The following is a 24,880-nucleotide window of genomic DNA, read 5'->3' on the forward strand; positions in this document are numbered from 1 at the left end:
TTCTTGTATTTATTAATGCTCATTTTTCTGATAGGGAGAATCCCACAGGAACCTTAATTTTCATTTTAATTATTCCCTCTGCTCCCCAGTGAATCAGCTTGGTTATCTCATATTAGCCAGAGAAAAAAGGAGACCTTCAGTCACTAGTAATACTGTCTAGTGTTTAAGACTATAAAACAATGGGTACCTTCAAGCCTTTCATGAACCCCAAAACTGTGCCACAGAACAAATGAATATGGGTGTCAAAAAATGAACTCTTGGCTGGGCGTGGTAGCTCATGCCTGTAATTCCAGAACTTTGGGAGGCCAAGGAGGGCGGATCACCTGAGGTCAGGAGTTCAAGACCAGCCAGGACAACATGGTGAAAACCTGTCTCTACTAAAAATACAAAAAATTTAGCTGGGCGTGGTGGTGCATGCCTGTAATCCCAGCTACTCGGGAGGCTGAGGCACAAGAATCGCTTGAACCCGGGAGGCAGAGGTTGCAGTAAGCCAAGATTAACACCACTGCATGCCAGCCTGGGCAATACAGCAAGACTCAGCATCAAAAAATACAAAAAAAAAAGAAAGAAGAAAATGAGCTCTTGGAAATGGTGCAGAGAAAAGAACACTTTGTGGCTATAGGCACATAATCCAAAGGAGAAGCCTGAAAACAATCTTTTACCTATGATTTATTATATTTAAAAATGGTATGCACAAAGAAAATTTGTTTTCTCCTAATCTATGTAATACAAATCTTACATAAGGCTCAAGTTAAATTCTGCAGGTAAATTACCAAACTATTTTTCACTCTAAAAAATTCCAAAAAATAAAGTTATCATTTCTTTGTCCAAACAACTAGCATTACAGAGAGAGTTATTTCATTTATAAAGTATTTCACACCTGGGCAACATAGCAAAACCTCATCTCTACAAATAATTTAAAAAATTAGCCAAGTGTGGCGGCATGTGCTTGTGGTCCTAGTTACTCAGGAGGCTGAGGTGGGAGAGGACTGCTTGAGCCTGGGAAGTCGAGGCTGCAGTGAGCCATGACTGTGCCACTGCACTCCAGCATGGGCAACAGAGGAAGATCCCGTCTCAAAAAAGTAGTATTTTAATTGTAATAAAGATTAAGCATTTAAATTAGAGTGTTTCTTTTACCTACGTAATTGTAACTTAATGTTTTAGAAAAATATTTCTATGGTTGGCTTCAAGATTTGCAATATTGAAATTTTTTCTTCATTCTCCTATTTTCCTTTTTTTTTTTTTGAGACAGAGTCTCGCTCTGTGGCCGAGGCTGGAGTGCAATGACGTGATCTTGGCTCACTGCAACTTCTGTCTCCCGGGTTCAAGTGATTCTCCTGCCTCAGCCTCCCAAGTAGCTCAGATTACAGGCGCCCGCCATCACACCCAGCTTAACTTTTGTATTTTTAGTAGAGATGGTGTTTCACCAGGTTGGCCAGGCTGGTCTCAAACTCCTGACCTCAGGTGATCCACCCACCTAGGGCTCCCAAAGTGCTGAGATTGTAGGCGTGAGCCACATCCTCCTATTTTTCTTACTGAGAATAGTAGGTTTTTTCTTTTACTCAGCTGGCTGAATAAGAGAGAACAGTTTATTTTTGGTTTTAATTGATTTAACTCATTACAGCAAAGACTAATCATAAGTACTAGAAGAATAGCAGAAGCTTAATTTCTGCTACTCAGAGTTATAGTTGTATATCTTTATGCCTATCAAGGATTGGAGGCTTCTTAGAAGTGTATACTGCTCCTTCTCGTCCCATGTCTATTGATTAATTCATTCCATTTCATTCAGAAAATACTTATAGGAACTATTCTAGAAACTAAGTATAGCAGTGAACAAACAGATAAAGTCCTGCCCTCATGGGGCTTCCATCCAATACAACAACATATAAATATACAAATAAAAATTAGATCCAGGAAAACTATAGTTAGTACAAGAAAGGACAATAAAAATAAATTATATTCATTTTTTAAAAATAACCCTTTAAAAATGTAAAAAGTCATACTTAACTTGCAGACCACAAAAAAACACCCATGGGTTGCATATGGCCTGTGAAACATTGTTAAACCCTGAGGTATAACATTAACACACATACACAATCACTCAGCCTCTCATTTTCCCTTTTGGTCCCTAAGCTGTTTAGTGGATGACAACCACAACTACATTTCATTATGTTAAGTTTTTAAAAGACAAGATGCAGTTATGTAAATACTTATGCTTAGGTGGCAATCTAAAACTTGTTTATGTGTGTTTCTTTGATTGAAAACTTTTGCTTTTTAATGCCAATGCTAATATTCTTCAAGTAAAGATAAAAGGTCTAAATAGAATTCTGAAACACTTAACAGGAGTACAATAATCCTTTACTAGAAAGAATTAGAAAGGCACTGCAGGCATATAACAATATCAATCATCTCACAGGCAGTCACAGACTAGAGGTAAGTGAAAGGGGTCTCCAGTATAAACAGCTGCCATAAAGCGTATTTGCTCCTTTGGTGATGTTTCACAAGTTTTAATTCAGCAACCATTTGATTTATGTTAGTAATGTAATACCTACATATGTGTGTATGTGTGTGAATATTTATCTACATATTTCTCTAAAAGACTTCTGATTACCTACAAGTGAGATAAGGTTACTTATACAAATAAATAACAAAGAGTAATGTTTTACAATGAGTGAGCAAATATTAAAAGCAGAAACAAGAATTATTTGTTCTGCTAGTATCGGAAACAGAAAAAAACATCTGCCTCTTTGGGACATACACACTTTAATGGTTGTACATGGCAACACAATACTAAAATATGATATGCATTGTAATCACAAACATATGGCATTTTAGGAAAAAGCAAAATCAATAATTTTTTAAGACGAGATCCAAAAAGATTCTTTAGAAATCTTAGTTTTGCTACTTGAAAAAGAACATAAGATTTAGTTATATACATTTCTGAAGAACACAGCATCCCTTAACAAAGAAGTTATTGTCTATAAAATTTACAGAACTTAACCTATTAAATTTTCCTATAACCTCAATACCTTGGTTACATAGGAGAATAGGTCAAATCAAACCTGTTTATGCCACAGCAAGAAAAAATATCTAGTGTTATTAGTTATGGTTTATGTCAAATTTGTAGTTTTGGACAATAAGAAAACAAGATACAATTTCATTCTTCTCACTATAAGGTTCTAATATTATTTTTCTAGTTATATAACTATTTTCCAAAGTCATAACTCTATAAACTTCCTCAATCAGGAAACAGAGAGTAAAGGAAATTTCTCAAAGCAGTATTTAGTTTCACTGTCCTAAAATCAACAGAAAAAGATATTTTCTTTAAAAAGAATCGTGCCACGTCAGACCAACATATATGGACACCCACAGAAATAGTTACAGGTGTCCTAAACAGAACAACCGCTCTATTATGTTTATTTTTGTATCAATTCTTGTACACTGAGCTACCTTTTCCTAAGGCTTTTGATACCCCTTTGGAATAACAACATGACCAGAATAATATTTTTTAAATAAGTCATAAGTTATACTGTACTTGTCTGTTTAAAGATGACAGAGTGCTGAATAATAAAAACAACACACATACCGGAGTCTCTGTAGTGGATGTGGCTGGCTGTTGTAATGACTGTGGTCGAGATTCCTCTGACTGAGTCCTAACCAATCCACTACCATGACCTTTGACAGTATCACCATTGGTAACTGGAGGATGTTGCTGGGTCAAAGCAGCTTTTAATCTCTGAAATGCAAACACCATTAAAATTTTTTTTTAAGTCCTTAAAGATCATCATGAATATCGGTAAGACAAACAGTGAGATCTTAGGTAGTTTCCTTGAGTCTTTTTGCCTAGTACTACTAGAGGATTATGTATTTTGCTGTTTCTAGTGAATTTTGAGAAAATAATAATAAAGGCCTTAAAAATGTAACATCGTGTCATTGGCCAAGTAAGCACTGGCACCAAATCTGCAAACAGAGATCAAATGGGGACAAACTGAGCCTCCTCCTAGAACCTACAGCTGAGTTTCTCTCTCTTAGGTTTTTCCTGTCCCCAGTAAGCAGATCTAGTTCTCTTTTGATGTTGCAGTTTGCCAGTTAATTATTGGATTGTATTGGACTCACATTCAGAGCATGATAGATCTAGTATTAGAATGAGGCCCCAGATATTTATGTCTACCACTTTCTCAAGATACAATTTCAGTGAAGCTTATTATGCTATCAATAAAAATTTGTCATATATGACTATTTTATCTCCCAACCAGTTAGTAAGCTCTTTAAGAGCAGAGATTATCTTATACTTTTGGGTATTCCTTTTAGCAAATGGTATAATTATTTGATACATAGGTATAAAATAAACACTTGTTAACTGATAGAAATTGATTTCTTTAGTGAAAATGGTCATATGTGATCTTTAAGGTGGTTTTATTGTTACGATCTGTAAATATGAAATAATTTGCAAAGATAAATCATACCACAGTACCTTAGCAATGAAAGGGACTTCGGGGATCCCACAGACCTGAGACTATTATTGCTGATACTGTTCTTAATAACTAAGATGTAGTTCTTGGGCCCCAAATATACATTATTATAGAAATTGGAGTCAGAGTTATATATACTACACTTTCCTACGATTCTTATAAAGGTGCATCTTTGAGGGGGATGGAGGCTAATAAGAGAGTGAGAGCGAGTGCGAGTTAGAGACAAAAGAGAGAGACAGAGACGTGAGAACTATGTTGCAGCCTACCCAGTGTTTCCCAAACTTCTCAGAAGTAAATAACTGTCTGGGGTGTTAAGTGTTAAGAACACATATTCTTGGCAATCTTTTCCTTTCTTCCTTCCCTGAGTATAGCAGAAAGGGGTGAGTGAGAGAAGAGCTTTTGAAAAAGATCCCCAAATAATACTAGTACAAGTATTTCCATTCACTTCAACTAAGAAAAATTCAGAAATTTTTATAACTATTTCAAGACTTGTAATTTCTTTCTTTTCATCTAGGCCTATCTTCTTACTATGTGATCCAGATCCCATAAAATCTGAAGCATATATGAAAAGATCACCAGAATTTTAACTGAGGCAGTAATTATGCATGAACAAATGTTACTGGACATTTTTTCTCTCTCTTGCGAATCACTGTATATTCTGGGTGTGATTTTTAAAATAAAGTCAATTTGTAAAAAGAAAAGTTTTCTTGAGATATAAGTTACGCATAGCAAGTTAACTCTGTTTAGTGTACAATCCCATTAATTTTTTTTTTTTTTGAGAGGGAGTCTCTTCCTGCACCCAGGCTGGAGGGCAGTGGCATGATCTCAGCTAACTGCAACCTCCACCTCCATGGTTCAAGCAATTCTCCTGCCTCAGCCTCCTGAGGAGCTGGGATTACAGGCCCATGCTACCACGCCCGGCTGACTTTTGTATTTTTAGTAGAGACGGGGTTTTCATGTTGGCCAGGCTGGTCTGCAACTCCTGACCTCAGGTGATCCACCCTCCTCCGCCTTCTAAAGTTCTGGGATAACAGGAGTGAGCCACCGCGCCCGGCCTCTATTGAATTTTAACAAACAAATACACTCATGCAACCTACCCTACAATCAGGATACATAACAGTTTTACCATAACAAAATCCTCATGCTCTTTCCTGTCATACTCTCCTCCCTGGCCCTGGAAACCACTGATCTATTTTCTGATCCCAAGAGTTCTGTCTCTTCCAGAAGATCATATAAATGGAAACATACATTGTATGGCCTTTTGAATCTGGCTTCTTTCCCTTAGCACAATGCAGTTGAGATTCACCTGTGTATTATCTGTGTTATCTATTATCTGTATTATCTATATTATCTGTAGTTTTTTAATGAGTTTTTAATTGTATAGTATCCCCATTTTACACTTTAGGAAACTAGGTATCATTTGCTCAAGGATGCAGAGCTGTTAAGCTAGTTCAAATTCTGGATATAAACCTAGATCTCTTCAATTTCAAGTTCAAAATATTTCCATGGCACCATGCTGCATACTTTATCCTTGGTGCTACCAGAAAACACAGGGAAAGATCAAGAAAGAGAGTCTGAAGCTTTGTGGCTTAATGATTCAAAAGACAATCATAAGGATTGAGAGTGCCAAACCTGTTAACTGCAACTGCTAAGCCAGGATCAGTCATGTTTTCTCCCTCTTTTCTGACAGACTACTTCTTCATGAATTATAACAATTACCACTTATGTAGTATCTTGGTGCTTTCACTGATTAGAACATGCAATGTACTATGGTCTTATACAGCTGAGAATACACTTTAGGTTCAGCACCTAACTCCACCTCAAACTATCTGTGACTTTGAACTTAACATTGATCTTTGAGTCTCAATTTCTTTACCTATAAAACTTGGAATAATAACTTCCTTGCAGAGTTGAGTTGAAAAACAAATGTAACATGTAAAACTATCTGACTTGTAAAAGAATTTTTCAGATGTTTCCTTACTTCTTTAAGAATACTATTGAGGCCTCTATTTTCTTAGTACGGAGGTCCAAAGAATCAGGAGAGTTTCTATGTTTCTGAATTTTCAAAATGTCCTTAAGGGTCATCTTAAGCATTACTTTGATCCCAGACATATTTTATATGTGAGATGTAAAAACTAGAGGTTCTTCTTCAAAGACTTTCCTCCCATCTAATTAGGAATAAATAGTAACTTCTCTTAGAAGCAAAATTTATTCAAAGACCTGTGCTAATATTCTTAAATATCTGCTAGCTGTAATAAAGAAATCAATGTACTTTATGTTCTTAGCTCCCACAATTTAGCCTAAATATATGCCCTGGCATGCTTATACTGGTCCAAGCAAGCATTAGGTCATAGCCTGTTCCTCTTCCTTATTTGAAGGTGTTTTTACCTTTCTCAGGATCCCACAAGTTACTTTCTCCTTCCTTTATTATCCTCTGCCTTTGTTGCTTTAAAAAGTTCTAAGTTGTGGCCGGGCGCGGTGGCTCAAGCCTGTAATCCCAGCACTTTGGGAGGCCGAGACGGGCGGATCATGAGGTCAGGAGTTTGAGACCATCCTGGCTAACACGGTGAAACCCCGTTTCTACTAAAAAATACAAAAAACTAGCCGGGCGAGGTGGTGGGCGCCTGTAGTCCCGGCTACTCGGGAGGCTGAGGCAGGAGAATGCCGTAAAAACCCGGGAGGCGGAGCTTGCAGTGAGCTGAGATCTGGCCACTGCACTCCACCCTGGGCGACATAGCGAGACTCTGTCTCAAAAAAAAAAAAAAAAAAAAAAAAAAAAAAAAAAAAAAAAATAAAAAGTTCTAAGTTGCTAGCCAATCGGGACAAATACAGAATGTGAGGTCCCGTTCCAGTCAACAGAAAACACACACAGCTGTAGGGTGGACGCGTCAGGTTATAAATGACCCTGTCTCCTTTGTTTGGTGTACTCTTGTGGGAAAACTGCTGGCGAGTGTACCCTTTCTGCAGAAAGTAAAAAAACTGGCCTTGCTGAGGAAATTAAATTCATGTTCACGTGCTATTTCTTTACGGCACCGGGGAACAAGCAAGCATTCCTGACAGAGACATGCTCAAGACCATACCAAAAACTGAATTTTTCAGAATCAAGACAAGATTCCTAGTTCCTTTTATAAACAATCAGAAACAACTATATTAGTAGCTAAAACATAGGCAATTAGGACCCTAATAATTGATGGGATAATGTGGAAGTGGATGGATTAAAACTGAAATTAAATGAGGGACTAAAGTAGTAGCTGGCTAGAATCAGATAGGAATACTCAGGAAAATGATGAAGAAGTATTTAAAGTAGAAAGACCTGAGTTGGAAAAGTGTGGGTCAGAACAAAGGGAGACAGTCTTGGGAGGTCATAAGTCTGCATATTTACATATTTTATAAATAGAATGTTAGACATCAAAATACAATGACTAGTAACTAGTCTATAGTGATACATTGGGGCTTTCATTTCTAGTTTTAAAATGTGCACAGACATAACTAGAGGTAGAAATGTGAGGCTTAGTAAATTATGTGTTGGGAAAACATTTTTAAGTCCTTAGGTAGAAATCATCATAGAATTGAAGAGCATTTAAAGTTTTACAGTGAAGAGCTTAACTCTCAGAATTAATGAAATACAGTAACTGCACATAGGGGAGCCTGAAATACATAAACATCACTCTCTTGAATAATCTTTAGTAGGGCAAGTTACTACCTTATAGAGCACTTAAAAGCAGCATCAGTATCCATTCATTATCCTTCCTTGACTGCCCTAGGGTATACAGTACTCATCCAGTGAGGAAGCTCTAATGTTTGCTCCATGCTGTTACATTGATTACAATGGGTCTGAGTTGAAAAGTATGCCAGTGGGTATACAACAGAAGAAAAAGATTTAAAGGGTTAATTAACACTGTTCTAAACTGTCCATTAATTTTTCTAAAACTACAACAAAAATGCACATATGCTAAAAAAATTAGAATTAGGTCAAAAAAGCAGTCACTAAGTATCATTCATATAAATTTTACAATTAATGTAAGGATATCTACAATCCAGCCATACATATTTGTTAGGAGCATTTGAAGAAGGCCAAATACTTTGGTTTAAAGAAAAATAAATGAAAATACATATAAATGTAATGAACATCTATTTTACAATAGAATTTTGGAGCTAGCAGAGATAATGAAAGTCAAGTAGTCCAATCACTATCTTACAGATATAGAAACTCCAAAAAACTGAAGTTACTTCCCAGAATCACAGTTAGCAGAGATAAAACCAGAAATTCTACTTCTTGACTCACAGTTAACTGAACATATTTTAAACAAAAGCTTTGCCAAACTGGAGCTCTAGTCTAATGTTAAATTTTCTAAATCTATTAGTGATCAATTAAGTCAAGCATCTGATATTGGTCAGTCCATTACTAAGATCAAAATCTCTCTCAATGGACAAATTTAATATATGTAAATAAGGATTAAGTACTCTGAGAAATAAAGATTGAGCACTCACAAAAATTAAAGATTTAAGGTGGGGTGTGATGGCTTATGCCTGTAATCTCAGCACTTTGGGAAGCCAAGAGGACTGCTTGAGTCCAGGAGTTCCACACTAGCCTGGGCAATATGGTAAAACTCCATTTCTACAAAAAACTTAAAAATTAGCCAGGTGTGGTGGTGCATGCCTGTAGTACCAACTACTCAGGAGGCTGAGGCAGGAGGTTTGCTTGAGCCCAGGAGTTTGATGCTGCAGTGAGCTCTGGCCTGGGCAACAGAGTAAGACCCTGACTCAAAAAACAAACAAACAAAACCCCCAAAAAACAAAAGGAGGACTTTACAAGGTCTACATTATCCAACATGTACAAGAAAACTTAGGCATAATTTTAATTTAAAGGTAGACTTTGATAAACAAAAATGTCTTTATTTCTATGAAACAGATCAATATTTTAATGTTTAATTTTCAGTGATGTAAAGTTCAACTACCATATTGAAAATTTTTTTTCTTAGAGAGATACAGATTGTTTCAATTAATTAAGGGATGAATAATTTGCTGTGCTGACCAATCTGATACATTTGCTTTAAGAGGTGATCTCCTAGAAATAATTTGTCATTCAAGTTCTATGTTGCACCCTTGAAAATAAATTTTATCACATCTGTCAGAACTTGGTAGGAACAAAGTACTCCATCATAGTTCAAAGAAAAAAGATAATCTTCTCTAGAAACAATTTATGAAAAAGTCAGATCCATATTTCATATGTGCCACAAAAGCTCATCAGAGTAATAACCCTCCTTCTCCTGGGTGTTATCCTACCATCTGCTGCTCTATTACTTATCTTTATTTTGCAACTAATTAACAGCATAATCTTCTAAATTCAGCAAGTTAATTATCATTATTGTGGTCTATGCAGCATCATCAGTCCTCATGAAATCTTGTCTCCCCACCCCCAGAGAACATATGAAAATCAAGTAGGTTGAGAGAGGGTCTGTTTCCTTGGAGTGGGCTCATTAGGTGTTTGCTGATTAGCTCGGCATGAAGAGGCAGGTCAGAAGAATTCTGCTGAACATGAGGTTCCATGCAGGGCCCAACCAAGTTAATGTAGGTTTCTGAACATTTGCCAAGATGCCCTCTGTCAGCTTTCAGTAGAAACCCCTGCAGAAAACCTACTGGCTACCCACTGTGTGCAAAGATATTTCTCAGTTTGTCACACGTCTTAAAAAAAAAAAAAAAGATTCTGGAGGATACTATTTAAATACTTTCCTAAATCTTAAAATCCCCAGATGATTAACATTTTCTTATTCAGAACGGTTGCTTTTTGATTACAAATATTACAAAAGAAAACTGTTTTATTAGAAGAGTAATATGATTTACGTGCTTAGTGACAAAACCCCTAAACCAAAATTTGGTGACAAATAGTCTAATTCTGTAGAAAATTATATCCTGGGAATTTTTCTGTTGTATTAAAAAGTACTAGACAGTCTTTCATTTTTCGGGCCCTATCGACATTTCTTTAACACATTCTTACTTTTCCAAAGGCTTAAAGTTCTTAAAAATTAAAAAACACAAGCTTACTGTGAATTTTTTGTTGTTGTTGTTAGTAGAAAAGAAAGATCTTATTTCAGTATTCACAACACACACAAACACAATGCATACATAATATCTTCCTGGAAAGGCACTGAACATCTGAAAATCAGGGAATTACAAAAGCATCCTTGGCTATGTTAGCATACAAAGTAAATTTCTCTTCAGCTGTAGTGTGCTACTCATTCTTCCATGTTCCAATCCCATTATTCTCTTAAGTTATTTTTAACCACAGGTCATTTTAGCAGAACTACTGCTACAATATACAGCATGTTATTAACAGATTGTCATCACAAAGGTCCATGCAGAATCCTGAAAGGATGATGTTTAAAATACTTTCAAAGACCTGAAAACAACAAAGTACAATCCAACAAAAGCAGTAAAAGAAGAAATTACAAGTTTTAAGGTGGTGGTGGGTTAGGGGGGGCGGTGTGCAAACAGGTGTAGGGTCAGAAAAATCATTTAAGGTGTAACATGAATCTAGGGAATGTGAGCTGGGAACCACTTATTTGGAGAACGTGGACTTGGAGTTCTATATTTAAGGCACGAAAGAATCAAGTTCTGTGACTATTTATTTGGTCATTAAGAAAGCTCTGTGCACTGGGATATGAACCCATCTTCAATATTCTTCAGTTGGGATGACAGAATTGTTTATTTGGTGAGTCTTCTTAAGCCCACTGAAGCTTAAAAAAGTAAACCAATACCACTGACATTTTAATTTCAAACTTTAATTTCAAATAAACTATAACTATTTGGTATTTTACATTCTAAAAGTGTCTAATTTGCCAAGCGGAGTAATGTATTTCCCTTGGACTTTAAGTGAAAATGTTTAATTAAGAGATTGACTTGGGCTTGTGATTTTAGTTGTAAGTGCTGAGATAATCTTAAGCAAGCTTCTAAATAATGAATATATAAGAAAACTATGTATCAAAAACTATGTAACAAAACACTGTAAGTTTACTTAAATTTAAGAATTATTAAAGTACTTGAGAAAGTCAGATAATTGAGAATTATTGAGTACACAGCTTAGCGTGTTTTTTTTTTTTTTTTTTGAGACGGAGTCTCACGCTGTTGCCCAGGCTGGAGTGCAGTGGCGCGATCTCGGCTCACTGCAAGCTCCGCCTCCTCGGTTCATGCCATTCTCCTGCCTCAGCCTCCTGAGTAGCTAGGAACTACAGGCGCCTGCCACTGCGCCCGGCTAATTTTTTGTATTTTTAGTAGAGACGGGGTTTCACCGTGGTCTCGATCTCCTGACCTTGTGATCCGCCCGCCTCGGCCTCCCAAAGTGCTGGGATTACAGGCTTGAGCCACCGCGCCCGGCCCAGCTTAGCGTGTTTAAGATTATACTTTAAGCTCTTTGACAAGCAATCATTACATAACTATACATGTAAATTGCCTTGAGAACTTAGGAAAGAACTAGGTTTCTAAACTTATAATCTTAATAAATCTTATATTATGTTTTAAAAGTAGTACCTGAATAATCATTAGGTGTACCACTCACCATCAAGGGCATTAAAATCTTCCCCCTCCCCCCAAAAAATATGTAAAATCAAAACCCAAAACAAAATACCTCATTGATAAAATATAATCCTAATTGCTACACATGCTGGAGAAAAAAAAAAAAAATCGTAACAGTCTTCTTAGGAGAACATTCTTTTTTGACTCTCCTGATGGTCACTGAACACATTTGCAAGAAAAAATCTCAAAATTTAAGATCATGTCTATTGAATTTCTTAGAACCCAAGAAATGTTTGCCATGTAACAACTGATAGAAATAGTTGTTAAATGATGTTGTTAATATGAAAAGAATATTGAAGTGTGAAATAATTTCTACACAACAAAAAAACCTCAAGTAACCAGAATTCCCTTATCCAGTACACTCACATTTTAAGTTACCAGTTCATGTTACTATACCAGCATAACAATATCTACTGTTTCACAAATGAGCTGAAATAAATAGCTATGATCTATTAGAAAATGAAATAAAGGAAAATAAAATATACCAAAGATGGTAAGTTCCCAAACCACAATGTAATTAAAATATAAATCAATATGAAAAAGATAAATAGAAAAGCCTTGAAATACTTGGAAATTATACAGTGCACTTCTAAATAACTCACAGGTCAAAGAAGAAATCACAGGGGAATTAAAGAAGTAATGACAATAAAAGCATAGCATATCAAAATTTGTACACAGAGGAAATTTTATAGCTTTAAATGTCTATATTAGAAAAAAGGATTTAAATTGATAATCTAAGCTTCTACTTTAAGAAACCCAAAAAAGATAAGCAAATTAAGTTTAATTAACCAGGAGAAAACAAATATTAAAGACAAAAGTAATAGTCAATGGGAGTATAAACATGCCATTAAGAAAAATAAAGGCAAGCTACAGACTAACACAAAACAGACAGTAGAAATATATGTATCTTTCTCTCTAACAAAAAAACCTTATGTCCAGTATAAATAAAGAATTCCAGGCGAGTACAGAGGCTCACGCCTGTAATCCCAGCACTTTGGGAAGCTGAGGCGGGTGGATCACCTTAGGTCAGGAGTTTGAGACCTGCTTGGCCAACATAGTGAAACCCATCCCTAAAAATACAAAAATTAGCTGTGTGTGGTGGTGGGTGGACTGTAACACCAGGTACTAGGAGGCTGAGGCGGGAGAATCACTTACACATAGGACAGGGAGGCTACAGTGAGCCAAGATCGTGCTACTGCACTCTAGCCTGAGTGACAGAGAAAGACTGTCCAAAAAAAAAAAAAAAAAAAAGGAATTCCAGCCAGGTGCAGTGGCTCACGCCTGTAATCCCAACACTTTGGGAAGCTGGGGTAGGCAGATTACTTAAGGTCAGAAGTTCGAGACCAGCCTGGCCAACATGGTGAAACATCATCTCTACTAAAAATACAAAAATTAGCTGCATGTGGTGGCGGGAGCCTGTAATCTCAGCTACTCGGGAGGCTGAGGCAGGAAAACTGTGTGAACCCTGGAGGCAGAGGTTGCAGTGAGCTGAGATTGTGCCACTGCACTCCAGCCTGGGAGACAGAGCGAGACTCTGTCTCAAAAATAAATAAATAAATAAAAATAACAATGCAATCATAAAAGCAATTGGCCGGGCACGGTGGCTCTCGTGCCTGTAATCCCAGTACTTTGGGAGGCCGAGGAGGGCGGATTGCCTGAGCTCAGGAGTTCAAGACCAGCCTGGGCAACACAGCAATCTTTACAAAAAAATACAAGTAGTCCCAGCTACTTGAGGGGCTAAGGCAGGAGGATCGCTGGAGGCTGAGAGATCCAGGCTGCAGTGTGCCAAGATCATGCCACAACACTCCAGCCTGAGTAACAGAGCCAAACTCCGTCTCAATCAATCAATCAATAAAAGAAAAGCAACACAATTTTTTAAATGGGCAAAAGACCCACAACTAATGTCTGGCCAAAAAGGAAACGGAAATTAAAACTATGAGACACTGCTAAACAGCTCTAGAATGTCTATGATTAAAAAGACAGGGAATGGGAGTTATACCTGATGTAAATGACGAGTTGATGGGTGCAGCACAGCAACATGGCACAAGTATACATATGTAACAAAACTGCACGTTATGCACATGTACCCTACAACTTAAAGTATAATAATAATAAATAAATTTTAAAAAAAAAAATAAAATAAATAAATAAATTAAAAAAAAAAAAAAAAAAAAAAAAAGACAGGGAAAACTAAATGTTGGCAAGAATGTGGTAACAACTGGAATTCCCATACACTGCTGCTAGGAATGTAAACCTTTGGGTAAAGGTTTAGCAATTTCTTATAAAGTTAAATGCATACCTACTCTCTGACTCAGCAATTCTACTTTTAGCTGTTTAATCAATAAAATGAAAATATATGGCCACGAAAAGAGTTATATAAGAATGTGTATAGTAGCTTTATTCACAATAGCTAAACACTAGAAACCACTGAAGTGTCCATGAACAGGAGAATGGACAAAGAAATTGTGGTATATTCACATACCACTCAGCAATAAAAAGAAGCAAACTATGATCACTCAACAACATGGATAAATCTGAGACATGCTGAGCTGGACATAAGAGTATAAAGTGACTATATGAAATTCTATAATTCATCTATGGTTACAAACATCAGAATAGACGGAGTGGACTGATGGGAAAGAGAGAAACTTTTGGTTACAAACATCAGAATAGATGGAGTGGACTGATGGGAAACAGAGAAACTTTTATTCTTTTTAATTTAATTTCCTGATGACCTAAAAGAAACAGTTATTTAGGTTAAGTATAAAGTTCAAGAGTTTCTAAAAATATGGCCTACTCTTGCAGGCAAAGGTATTTCTTAAAATTGGATTTGTTCCTTTTGAATTAATTTATAGAAAAAAGTCCAATTAATATGTAAAAGTATTTTTAGATGCAGTACACAATAACAGGATCTCCTTTTAACATCTATATCTGCTCTACTCAGTTCCCACTGCAGGGTAAATTAAATTGAATTTTTCATCAATACAGTATACTAAAATGGGAAGTGCAAAAAATGCCCCTGGTGAAGCTCCTATGCTATCAAGTGAAGAAGATTCATCTTAGTATTTCCAAAGCTCTGACCTGAACATACTACGATGTGAAAAATTTCCTCCTTGGGTTTTTAGGGTCTTCTCTGACAATTAATAACCATCTAATTTTTATACTCTTGAATGAACCAACTGTTGTTCATTCAGATAATATGTAAGTTTTATTGCTAAAACAGGTGTCCTGTGCAAATTTCTGACTGATTGTCTGCACTAATGGAGAATAGTAGTAAAAATTTTTCAGGCCGGGTGCGGTGGCTCATGCCTGTAATCCCAACACTTTGGGAGGCTGAGGCGGCGGGATCACGAGGTCAGGATTTAGAGACCAGTCTGACCAACATGGTGAAACCCCGTCTCTACTAAAAATACAAAAATCAGCCAGGCATGATGGTGCAACACCTGTAATCCCAGCTACTCAAGAGGCTGAGGCAGGAGAATTGCTTGAATCCGGGAGGTGGAGGTTGCAGTGAGCTGAGATTGCACCACTGTACACCAGACTGGGCGACAGAGTGACTCCATCTCAAAAAAAAAAAAAAAAAAAAAAATTCAGCTTTGCAATATGTTTTAGCATGTAAAAATTTGTATTTAGTATAGTGCCTAGCAAATAACTGAAGCAAACAGAGGGTGTCTAATAACTACTAATCTACTGATTACCTAAAGATACATTAATTGCTGTTATTAGCCCTATTATGATATAGAACATTAACATCTACCCAATTGATGTTATTAATTAACTGACATTATTGTATTATAACACAGCAAGGAGAATGATGCTGATTTTTATTTTATTTTATTTTTGAGACAGAGCCTCACTCTGTCACCTAGGCTGGAGCGCAATAGTGCGATCCTGGCCCACTGCAACTTCAGCCTCCAGTGTTCAAGCAAATTCTTGTGCCTCAGTCACCCGAATAGCTGAGATTACAGGGTGTGTGCCACATGCTTGGCTAATTTTTGTATTTTTAGTAGAGACGGGGTTTCACCATGTTGGCCAGGCTGGTCTTGAACTCCTTACCTCAGATGATCTGCCCACCTCAGCCTCCCAAAGTGCTTGGGATTACAGGTGTGAGCCACCGCACCCGGGCCTGATTTTAAAAAATAGAAGCGTCAAATCTTCTACTAAGAAAATTAGAAAGTTTATAGGATTTAGGGTTAAGAAGTACCCCAGAAACCAAAGCTTAATCCTTTTATTTTACAGATGAGGAAATGTAATGTCAGGAAAGTTAAAGTTGCTTAATTAAAGGTAGTGGATAGTGGAATTAGGATTAAAATTAAAATACACATCTAAACATTAATTTAATAGCATCTAAACAGCACAACAGAAAAAAATGGTTTTCTTTATATGTATCATGTTTGCTCACTTGTACACTATTTCAGAATTCTTTTTAATACTGTTAAAACCACTCATCATTATTAGCAGCACTGCCTTCAGATGATCACATCTAGTTTCAGATGTAATACTCCTATTTTCCACTAGGAGGAGAAAAAGCCACAGGCAAAAGCCAGACAAACCACAAGTGATGAGAAACAGAGCTTCTAATCTACCCACTTATTTTTTAAAGTATCACTAACTACTCACTACGCTAAAGGAAGATTTTTTTCAAATTTTGTGGTTCGCCTATAGTATAAAACAGTCCATATCTTAATAAAAATGTGATCTAAATTGTATATTTGAAGCAGGTTTTAGTGAAAACATTAATTCAAAACAGCTTCAAGCAATGTACAAAATCTGGCTTACCATTTTTGCTTCCGACTGTACTGGTTGGGGAGAGGAAGGACCCGGAATTCCTGGAACACTAGGCACCATGGTGACTGGTCGAACGAGCTAAGCATAAGATAAGGAAAAATAATTGCTAGACAATATATTCAAAATGAGATTTGTACTTTACTGCTGTTACAATAATTTGAGACTTTAAGAATCAGAACATTGTAAATTTATCACTAGCTGATTTTATCTCTATACCAAATCCTTATTTGGTCTTATATCCTGACTTATCCTTCAAAAGTTGTCAATTTCTGAGACATGTGCTTTCCTAATCTTCAGTTTTTACAATTTCTTTCTTAATGGTCCCTGTTAGAAATTCGTAATAGTCAAAGTGATTAATGCAAAAATTCTCAAAGATATGTCAAACGTCCATTTTGAATCTGAAAGGAAGAATGTCAAAACTTGTGACACTTAGGCATAAAAAATAATTTCAGCAAAGAACTTAGATTTTCTAAAAAATGAATTTTCTTATACATACCACGTAATAACAAATAACACACTGTAATAATTTCTCAAATAATATGTAGCAGGTTTTACCATTTTGGTTTTTTCCTTTTTTTTTTTTCTTAAACCTAACACTGAGTGAACACAGTTACTGTATAAATAAAGCTTATCTTTTCTTTCATTTCAGGTTGCTTTCATCACTAAGTACACGTAACAGGATAATAAGAATCTCAAATACAAGGCAAGAATGTTTCCCTCCTCAAAAAAATATCCTCAGTAAAGAGGAAGAAGATACCTTATATCTGAGTCCTCACAGTCTCTCAAATAATGCATTTTGAACAACAAAGTTCTTTTTAAAGAAGGCACATTATCTTGAAATTACCTCAATCAATGCAATTTTGGATAGTTCAAAAGATCACCTGTAAGAATCAGTTAATTAAAAAAGATATAAATATCAAACATTAGGCCGGGCGCGGTGGCTCAAGCCTGTAATCCCAGCACTTTGGGAGGCCGAGACGGGCAGATCACGAGGTCAGGAGATCGAGACCATCCTGGCTAACACGGTGAAACCCCGTCTCTACTAAAAAATACAAAAAAAAAAAAACTAGCCGGGCGAGGTGGCGGGCGCCTGTAGTCCCAGCTACTCGGGAGGCTGAGGCAGGAGAATGGTCTAAACCCGGGAGGCAGAGCTTGCAGTGAACTGAGATCTGGCCACTGCACCCCAGCCTGGGCGACAGAGCAAGACTCTGTCTCAAAAAAAAAAAAAAAAAAAAAATCAAACATTAATTCTAGTAATATTCTTAGGGGTAATCTCAACAAGAGTGTTGGAATGTTTACTATAAGCTTTTTAAAATAATTTTTATTTTTATTGTTTTTCAGACAGGGTCTTACTTTGTTGCCGCGCCTGGAATGCAGCAGTGCAACCTCGGCTAACTACAGTCTCAACCTCCAGGCTCAAGTGATCCTCCCACCTCAGTCTTCTACAGTTGCTTCCACCACAACTGGCTAATTTGTGTTTATTTCTTGTAGAGATGGGGTTTTGCCATGGGATTTTCATTTTTAGATGAAAATGAAAATAATGTGTTCTGGAAACTGTGCTAGATGTCTCAAAAAGTGGTTCTCAGGATGAAAACTTGAATGTCAAAGACATAAATGAAGAGTTTGTTTGAATAAAACTGTTTTATGAAATACAATTAAGAAAAAAGCAATTTTCTAACACACATTCCAAACAATGTGTTTTTAAATGTTCATTAAACTATTACTTTTTTTTTTTTTTTTTGACTTGGGGTCTTGCCCTGTCATCCAGGCAGGATCCATAGCTCACTGCAGTCTCAAAAGCCTGGGGTCATGCAATCCTCCTACCTCGGCGGCCCAATATGCTAGGATTACAACAGGTATGAGTCGCTATGCCTGGCCAAACTATTACATATTATAAGTAGACAGTTAACTATTTTGTCTATGTCTTTCAAAATTTATATATTTAACACACCCCACAAAAAACTTTTTTGGGGGATCTTTTCACAGGGAAAGTGAAAGATTATTTTGCTAGAACATTTCGATTTTAACATGATTGGGCTATCAAAGATTCTGCAAACCCTACTTGACCACAAAAATTCAGAGTGTGTCTTTATAAACAATTTCCATACTAATAGAAATACCACAGAGTTATCTGACAAGTATTCTAGAATAAATATCTTTCTAAAATTTGAAATCTGTGTTAATATTTGAATGCTACAAGCCCAGTCAAATTGAAATGGGTTGAAGAAGATCTCAGTATAAAAAAAAAATAAGATTTTGGGTAGAAGAAAATATAGCAATACTTTGAATGGTATATGCTATTACAATGATAACAAATAAATACTATCAACTGCTAATCAATATTATGTTAAATTCAATTTCATAAGCCAGTCAAGCAGTCAAGTTTATTTTCTGACTACAAAGATCAGTTTTGCGATAGAGATTTAAATAGTCTAACTTTCTTACTGGGACTGCAGCTGGAACATGCACATTAGAACTTGTAATTGATGCAGGAATAGCAACAGGCATGGTTTGTCCATTAGGAAGATGTAACAGAAGAGGAAATGGGCCTGGTACAGGGCTAAGAGAAACAAAAGAAGATAAATTTTAAAAAAGAGATTCATACCAACTGTCTCTTAAAAATACAACAGTATTTTTACTCCTATAATCATATCATTTAAAAATACAATTTCTAACCACAGCAAAGCAAATGGCAAAATTTATTTTTAATTGCATCTTAAATGCATAACCTGTGTAGCAGTATTAAAAAGAAGAGAAAAGTTATGGATTTACTTGGGACAATCTCTAATTTGTAAAATGAGAAAAATTCTCATCAGATAGTTCTTGGGAGCTACCAGTAAGAACTGAAAGAAATGGAATCTGGTGATGGAGTAATTTTATATTTTGAGTGAAACAGCATGAAAACAAGACTATCTTAAATTCGCATTCTATATTTATTTTTAGTTGTATTTATCTTCCACTCTATTAGTTAATATTTATATTAAAGAAGACTACGCAAGTACTTTTTCCAAAATTCGAAGCATGCACACACATACAAAACTAAGATCTTGGTTTGAATAATCAAATGTCTTAGGAAAAATCGTAACAAAACAAACTTAGTTCATGTACATGTTCAATGATTGGCCTGAATCACTTACACAATTGGCCTGTTAGAGGATGGTGCCTGGGTGATTACGGTACTTGAGGTTGGTGAAGGTACTGCCTGCTGAATAATTACACTTGAGTCAGAACTTGTAAGCAGCACATTGGGAACCTGTAATGATGCTGGACGAACAATAGCTGATGTGGGCTGTGCCGTTTGTGCCAATGGTACTTCCTATTTAACAATGAGATCAAGAAAGGGTGGCATTTAAAAATACAAATCAATTCACATACCTTAGTGAACAGAATATAACACACTTCTAAAAGCATCTACAGAATAACAACTGCTCAAAGCAAATTAATATTTAAATTAATTAAAAGAACATTTTAGAAGAGCTGTAAAGATTCAAATGCAATGTTCAATTAATATTTTACTTTTAAAAAGACGGTTTTTTTTTTTTTTTTCAGTACAACTTGTTTTCCTGTCAATCCAGAAATAAGTTAGACTAGGCAACTTGGCTATGATACCAAGAGAATTTTAATAAAAAATAAAAATATAATCCATTCTCAGAGAATCACAGAACTTAAAATCCAGAAGGGATTGTTTAGTTTCCCCTCCCTCATTATACTGTATAAAGAGGAAACAGGTCCAGTGAGGCTGTGTTATGGCTGATACAAATTAAGTAACAGAAATAAGAATTTTTAGATACAATACAATACAAATTTAATTAATTTCAGTTAGCTACCTCATCTATATCAATAATTTCTCAATATCAAAAGGCCATGTAATACTGATATCTTGAATATAAAATAAATAATTACTGGAGTGAACTCTTTCAAGTTAGGAAAACAGAATTTGTCAGCCAAGACCTTAAAGACGGCATTTCCTCTGGCTTTACAGATTAGAGAACAAAAAGTTTTAAAAGATTTTACCCAGAATTCCTTAAATAAGTCAGTGTATACATTGGGTCTATTGTGTTTTATGAATTGGCCTGTATGGTGCCACTTATCATCAAAATCTTATTAAGCTACATAGGAAGGATAAACTAGTACTATTGTAACTTCATTTATTCAATAAGTTGAGAACTTAAGCTCTCAAAGACTAGTGGGAAGAGACAATAAATAAGTAAAACAAACAACAAAATTTCAGATTGTAGTAAATCTTAAGTGTTACAGAATAATATGTGCAACGTAACAAAGGGTGAAAGATTAGCTGAGGGTAAGGAAGAGTCAGTTAATTTAGATAGCATAGTAAGAATAGGTGAGCTTCTTTGCAAAAACAGCATTTGAACTGACGATGAAAGGGTAAGGAGGAAAGCATTTCATTGTAGGGACAAGGAAGCAATACCACATGTCATGTCCTGAGGTAAGAAAAAGCTTCAAATATTTGATGAACACAAGAGAGAGGCATGAGGTGAGGACAGATGCGTAGACAAGCCCAGATAAAAGAGGACTTATGCCAAGGAGTGTGAAGTATTTTAAATACAATGGTAGACCACTGAAAGATTTTAAGCAGGTGACATGTTTAATGTATTAAAAGTCATCTTATAGAAAATGGATTGGAGGTAGAAGCAGGAAGACCAGTTAGAAGGTAACTGTTAATAATCCAAACAAAAGATATTGATGGTTTGGGCTTAAGTGGTGTCACTGAACACAGACATAGAGGATGAGATTCAGGTCTGATAAAATATGCTATTAGTTTCAGTGTAAAAGAAAAGAATAAATAAAGGATGACCCCTAAATTCTCAGCTAGAACAACTAAATGGGTGGAGAAAATTTACTGAGATGGGGAAAACTGGGGGAAGAATCAAGGACTCTGATTTTGACCTATTAAGTTTAAGATGTCTATTAGACATAGAAAAGGTGATGTCAAGGTGGAGTTGGATATAAATATGGCAATCTGGTGAGATACCTACGCCTATAGAAATTTGGGAGTCATCAGTATGTAGATGTTTATTAGAGTTATGGGTCTGGATGAGATCACCTAGGAAGAAAATCAAGAAAGAAGAAGAGCTCCAGATTTTTTTTTTTTTTAATCAATTTCATATGGTATACCTTGCTCAAGGAGGGCCTAACAACTGGGGAATGCAGAAAGAAGGAATACTCCTAAAAGATGCTGGAGCAGCCATGAACAATGAAAAACTGTTAAGTGTGAAAAGAATGAAATGCTCTTTAGGAAAAAAGATTTATATCAGAGATTTAAAAAGCATTTCTAATAACTGTGATAATGTGAAAACAACCTTTATGTCCAAAAAGAACAAGGTAACATAATACATATCATATAATAAAATAAAGTACAACCATTTTGGGGAAATCTCTAATGACATGGGAAAATATTCATCAATACTGAGCGTCTAAAGCACAATATAAAACAAAGCTAGGATCTTTGTATCCATCTATCCTTCTATTTATTCACTTATATATTTGTACCTATAAATGTATATATCTAGGAAAAATGTTTCAAGATAGTAATCTTATTCAATTATGTGCTAATAGGTGATTTTGGTTTTCTTTTCATTTTTCTGTATTCCTAGAGAAGAAGGAGAATGTACTTTTAAAATCAGAAAAAGAAACTGCAAAAAAAAAAAAAAAAAAAAGCATTTATTCTTAGCCAAAAAGTTATTTTTTCTGTATTTCCTTATTTCTAGCTCCTCCGCCATGACAGAAGTCCATTAATAAGTATAGTTTTAGAATAACAATCTAAAAAAGAATATTGCCTCTTCGCTGTGTCCTGCATGGTACTCCCAAATAAATATGTGCTTATTCTATGTGCTTGTGAACAAAAGAGTGATCAAGAAGTTCCCATAATAATGTTACTCAAAACACAACTGTAGCCCAGGTGGTCCCAGATTATCTTGGTATTCAAGCTAGTATCATCATCCTCCTAATTGCACTTACAAAGATCCACTGCTAAGATTGAGTAACTAGTCCCTTAATCCTGTAAAAGTCTATAAAACCATTGTTCAAATAATTTTTTGAATAGATTCTTAATTAAGCTGTTACTGTATGAAAGTAGCTAAATATAAAATAGCAAAACCCAGAAAAATTAAGTTAAATTTATACATTCATAAATCTTTTAAAAATAAGTTTCATCTAACATGACTGTTCTCCCCTATAATTTTTCTGTGTACAATAAAACTGCAGTCTTCTTACCCTGAAATATCTGAGTATTGACAGGCTTTCACATATAAAACTATTGCAAGCTGACATAGAATTTAATACATTAACATTTTGTGGAGATTAAATAGTAAACTTTATTTGGGTACTGTTCTTCCCCCTTAGTTTGTATTTCTAAAAATTTCTAACCTTTTCATCACTGGTAGTAGACTCTGGGTGAGGTAAAGGACTATCCTGGTGAGTTGTTTCTACAACAGAAGGTTCCTCAATTTTGCTTCTTATGATAGGTGTTGCAAGAGGGGATAAATCTAGAGGCATCTATAATTCAAATAATAAGGAAAAGGTTACAAGTTCAAAAACAGTATGTCTAAATTTAAAAAGCAGGAAGTATAAACTATGATTACTTTTCTGTCAGAAGTACTCTTTAAATTTCATGGTTACAACATACTTTTTTAATGTCGTCTTCTGAAGCTTTCTTGAATTCATTCTCAAATGGACTTGCCAACTCATTAAACAAACCCACTTCTTCACAGTTTTTCAAGAATCTTGTTGGTGTTGGGGTCTGATCTGAAATAAATGTCAAGAAGTAATCATGCATATTTAAATATGTTAAGACTCTAAAATATAGCTACTAAGTTAACAAATTAGCAGGACTGGTTCAGTCAGTTGTTAATTCTCTCTTTGGAAAGACCTCTTCCTTTAAAGCAAACAAAATTTGGTTAAATTTTTGCTGTACTTCATATTTCCTCCAATTTTAAGAACTATGAAAGTAGGAAAGAAGTCCTTTTTGCTCCTTAGTCCACTGCTTCTCTTTGAGTAGAATGGCATAAACATCCTCTACTCAAGACATAAACTACTATTATCTAACACAGTATAAAGAATTTTACAAAATTTACATTATTAAAAACTACAATTATTTAAATAAATGAAATTTGGGGAAAACTAGGATAAGAGCATATATATCTGCTTTAACTTGGTTCTTCCACTAGTTGTTCATACGCTATATGAAAGCAAACTAAGATAAAAGAGAATCTTTATTAGGCAGATAAAAATATTGTAAGAAAGAAAAAAAAAAGTTAAAACAGCCCTAAAACAACAAACCCTCTTTTTGCCACTATCTACTGAAACTAATTTTCTAATTAAATGCATTTTACAAGCTAGATACAAGGGGTATGTGTGAGTCACATGCCTCCAGAATGTTCTAGCTTAATTCCTAGGGAGTAAAGAAATAGTTCACTCTATTTTCTTACAACATGAAACATTTCAACTTTACTCGAATATGTACTCCTAACCATGTACATTAACATATGTACTCAGTGTTCATGTATAGGCTACAAAAAATGCCAGGTAAGATTTACACTGAATGAAAAGAAACTTATAAATTCTGCCTATTTAGTGTTATTATTTTCAAGGGTGTCTATTCATATTGATTAGAGTTGGTAGCACATTCAAATTCTATTCACATTTAATATATTTTAGAGCACCAATTTTACAGGCTATAGCAGGGATCTAGCCTAAGTGAAATAAAAGTACTCTTCTAAGGAAGACTCTTCGTTTAAGAGAAAATACTCATAATTTCTTTTGTAAGATTAAAATTTACATATTTGTTAACCATTATATCCCCACAGAGGGCATTACTTACTATTTTATCTTTGCCCCCAACATGTATACCTAGAGTACTAGTATTTTTACTATGTACAAATATATTTAACACTAAAATGACCCACTTGTAATACGTAACTAGACAAAATGCAGGCCTGTCTCAGGCACTGTTAGTAATATCAGAATTACTAGAAGGACTCTATTATATCATAATTTTACTAGTTTCTAGCCTATCCTTTAATTCCCAC

At 35.4% G+C, this 24,880-nt stretch overlaps 1 protein-coding gene across 12 annotated transcripts in view; it reads right to left on the minus strand.

The window, feature by feature from the left end:
- ATF2 (activating transcription factor 2) overlaps window positions 1–24,880 on the minus strand; it is a 91,645-nt gene that overhangs the window by 19,954 nt on the left and 46,811 nt on the right. For 11 of the 12 annotated variants that reach the window (XR_012421247.1, XR_010579929.2, XM_074009490.1 and 8 more), the window contains 6 exons: window positions 23,479–23,597; window positions 23,220–23,348; window positions 19,970–20,148; window positions 19,278–19,392; window positions 16,824–16,910; window positions 3,587–3,736 (listed from right to left, as the gene is read on the minus strand). Coding sequence is in view for 10 of the 12 variants with exons in the window: in XM_074009490.1 (XP_073865591.1) it covers window positions 3,587–3,736; window positions 16,824–16,910; window positions 19,278–19,392; window positions 19,970–20,148; window positions 23,220–23,348; window positions 23,479–23,597 (779 nt within the window). In the remaining 2 variants the exon portion in view is untranslated. Of the gene's footprint in view, window positions 1–3,586; window positions 3,737–16,823; window positions 16,911–17,676; window positions 17,714–19,277; window positions 19,393–19,969; window positions 20,149–23,219; window positions 23,349–23,478; window positions 23,598–24,880 lie in introns of those variants that run through there. The other variant, XM_074009492.1, reaches the window with a different exon arrangement.

The sequence above is a fragment of the Macaca fascicularis genome, chromosome 12 (assembly GCF_037993035.2).
Source record: "Macaca fascicularis isolate 582-1 chromosome 12, T2T-MFA8v1.1".
NCBI classification, from domain to species: Eukaryota; Metazoa; Chordata; class Mammalia; order Primates; family Cercopithecidae; genus Macaca; species Macaca fascicularis.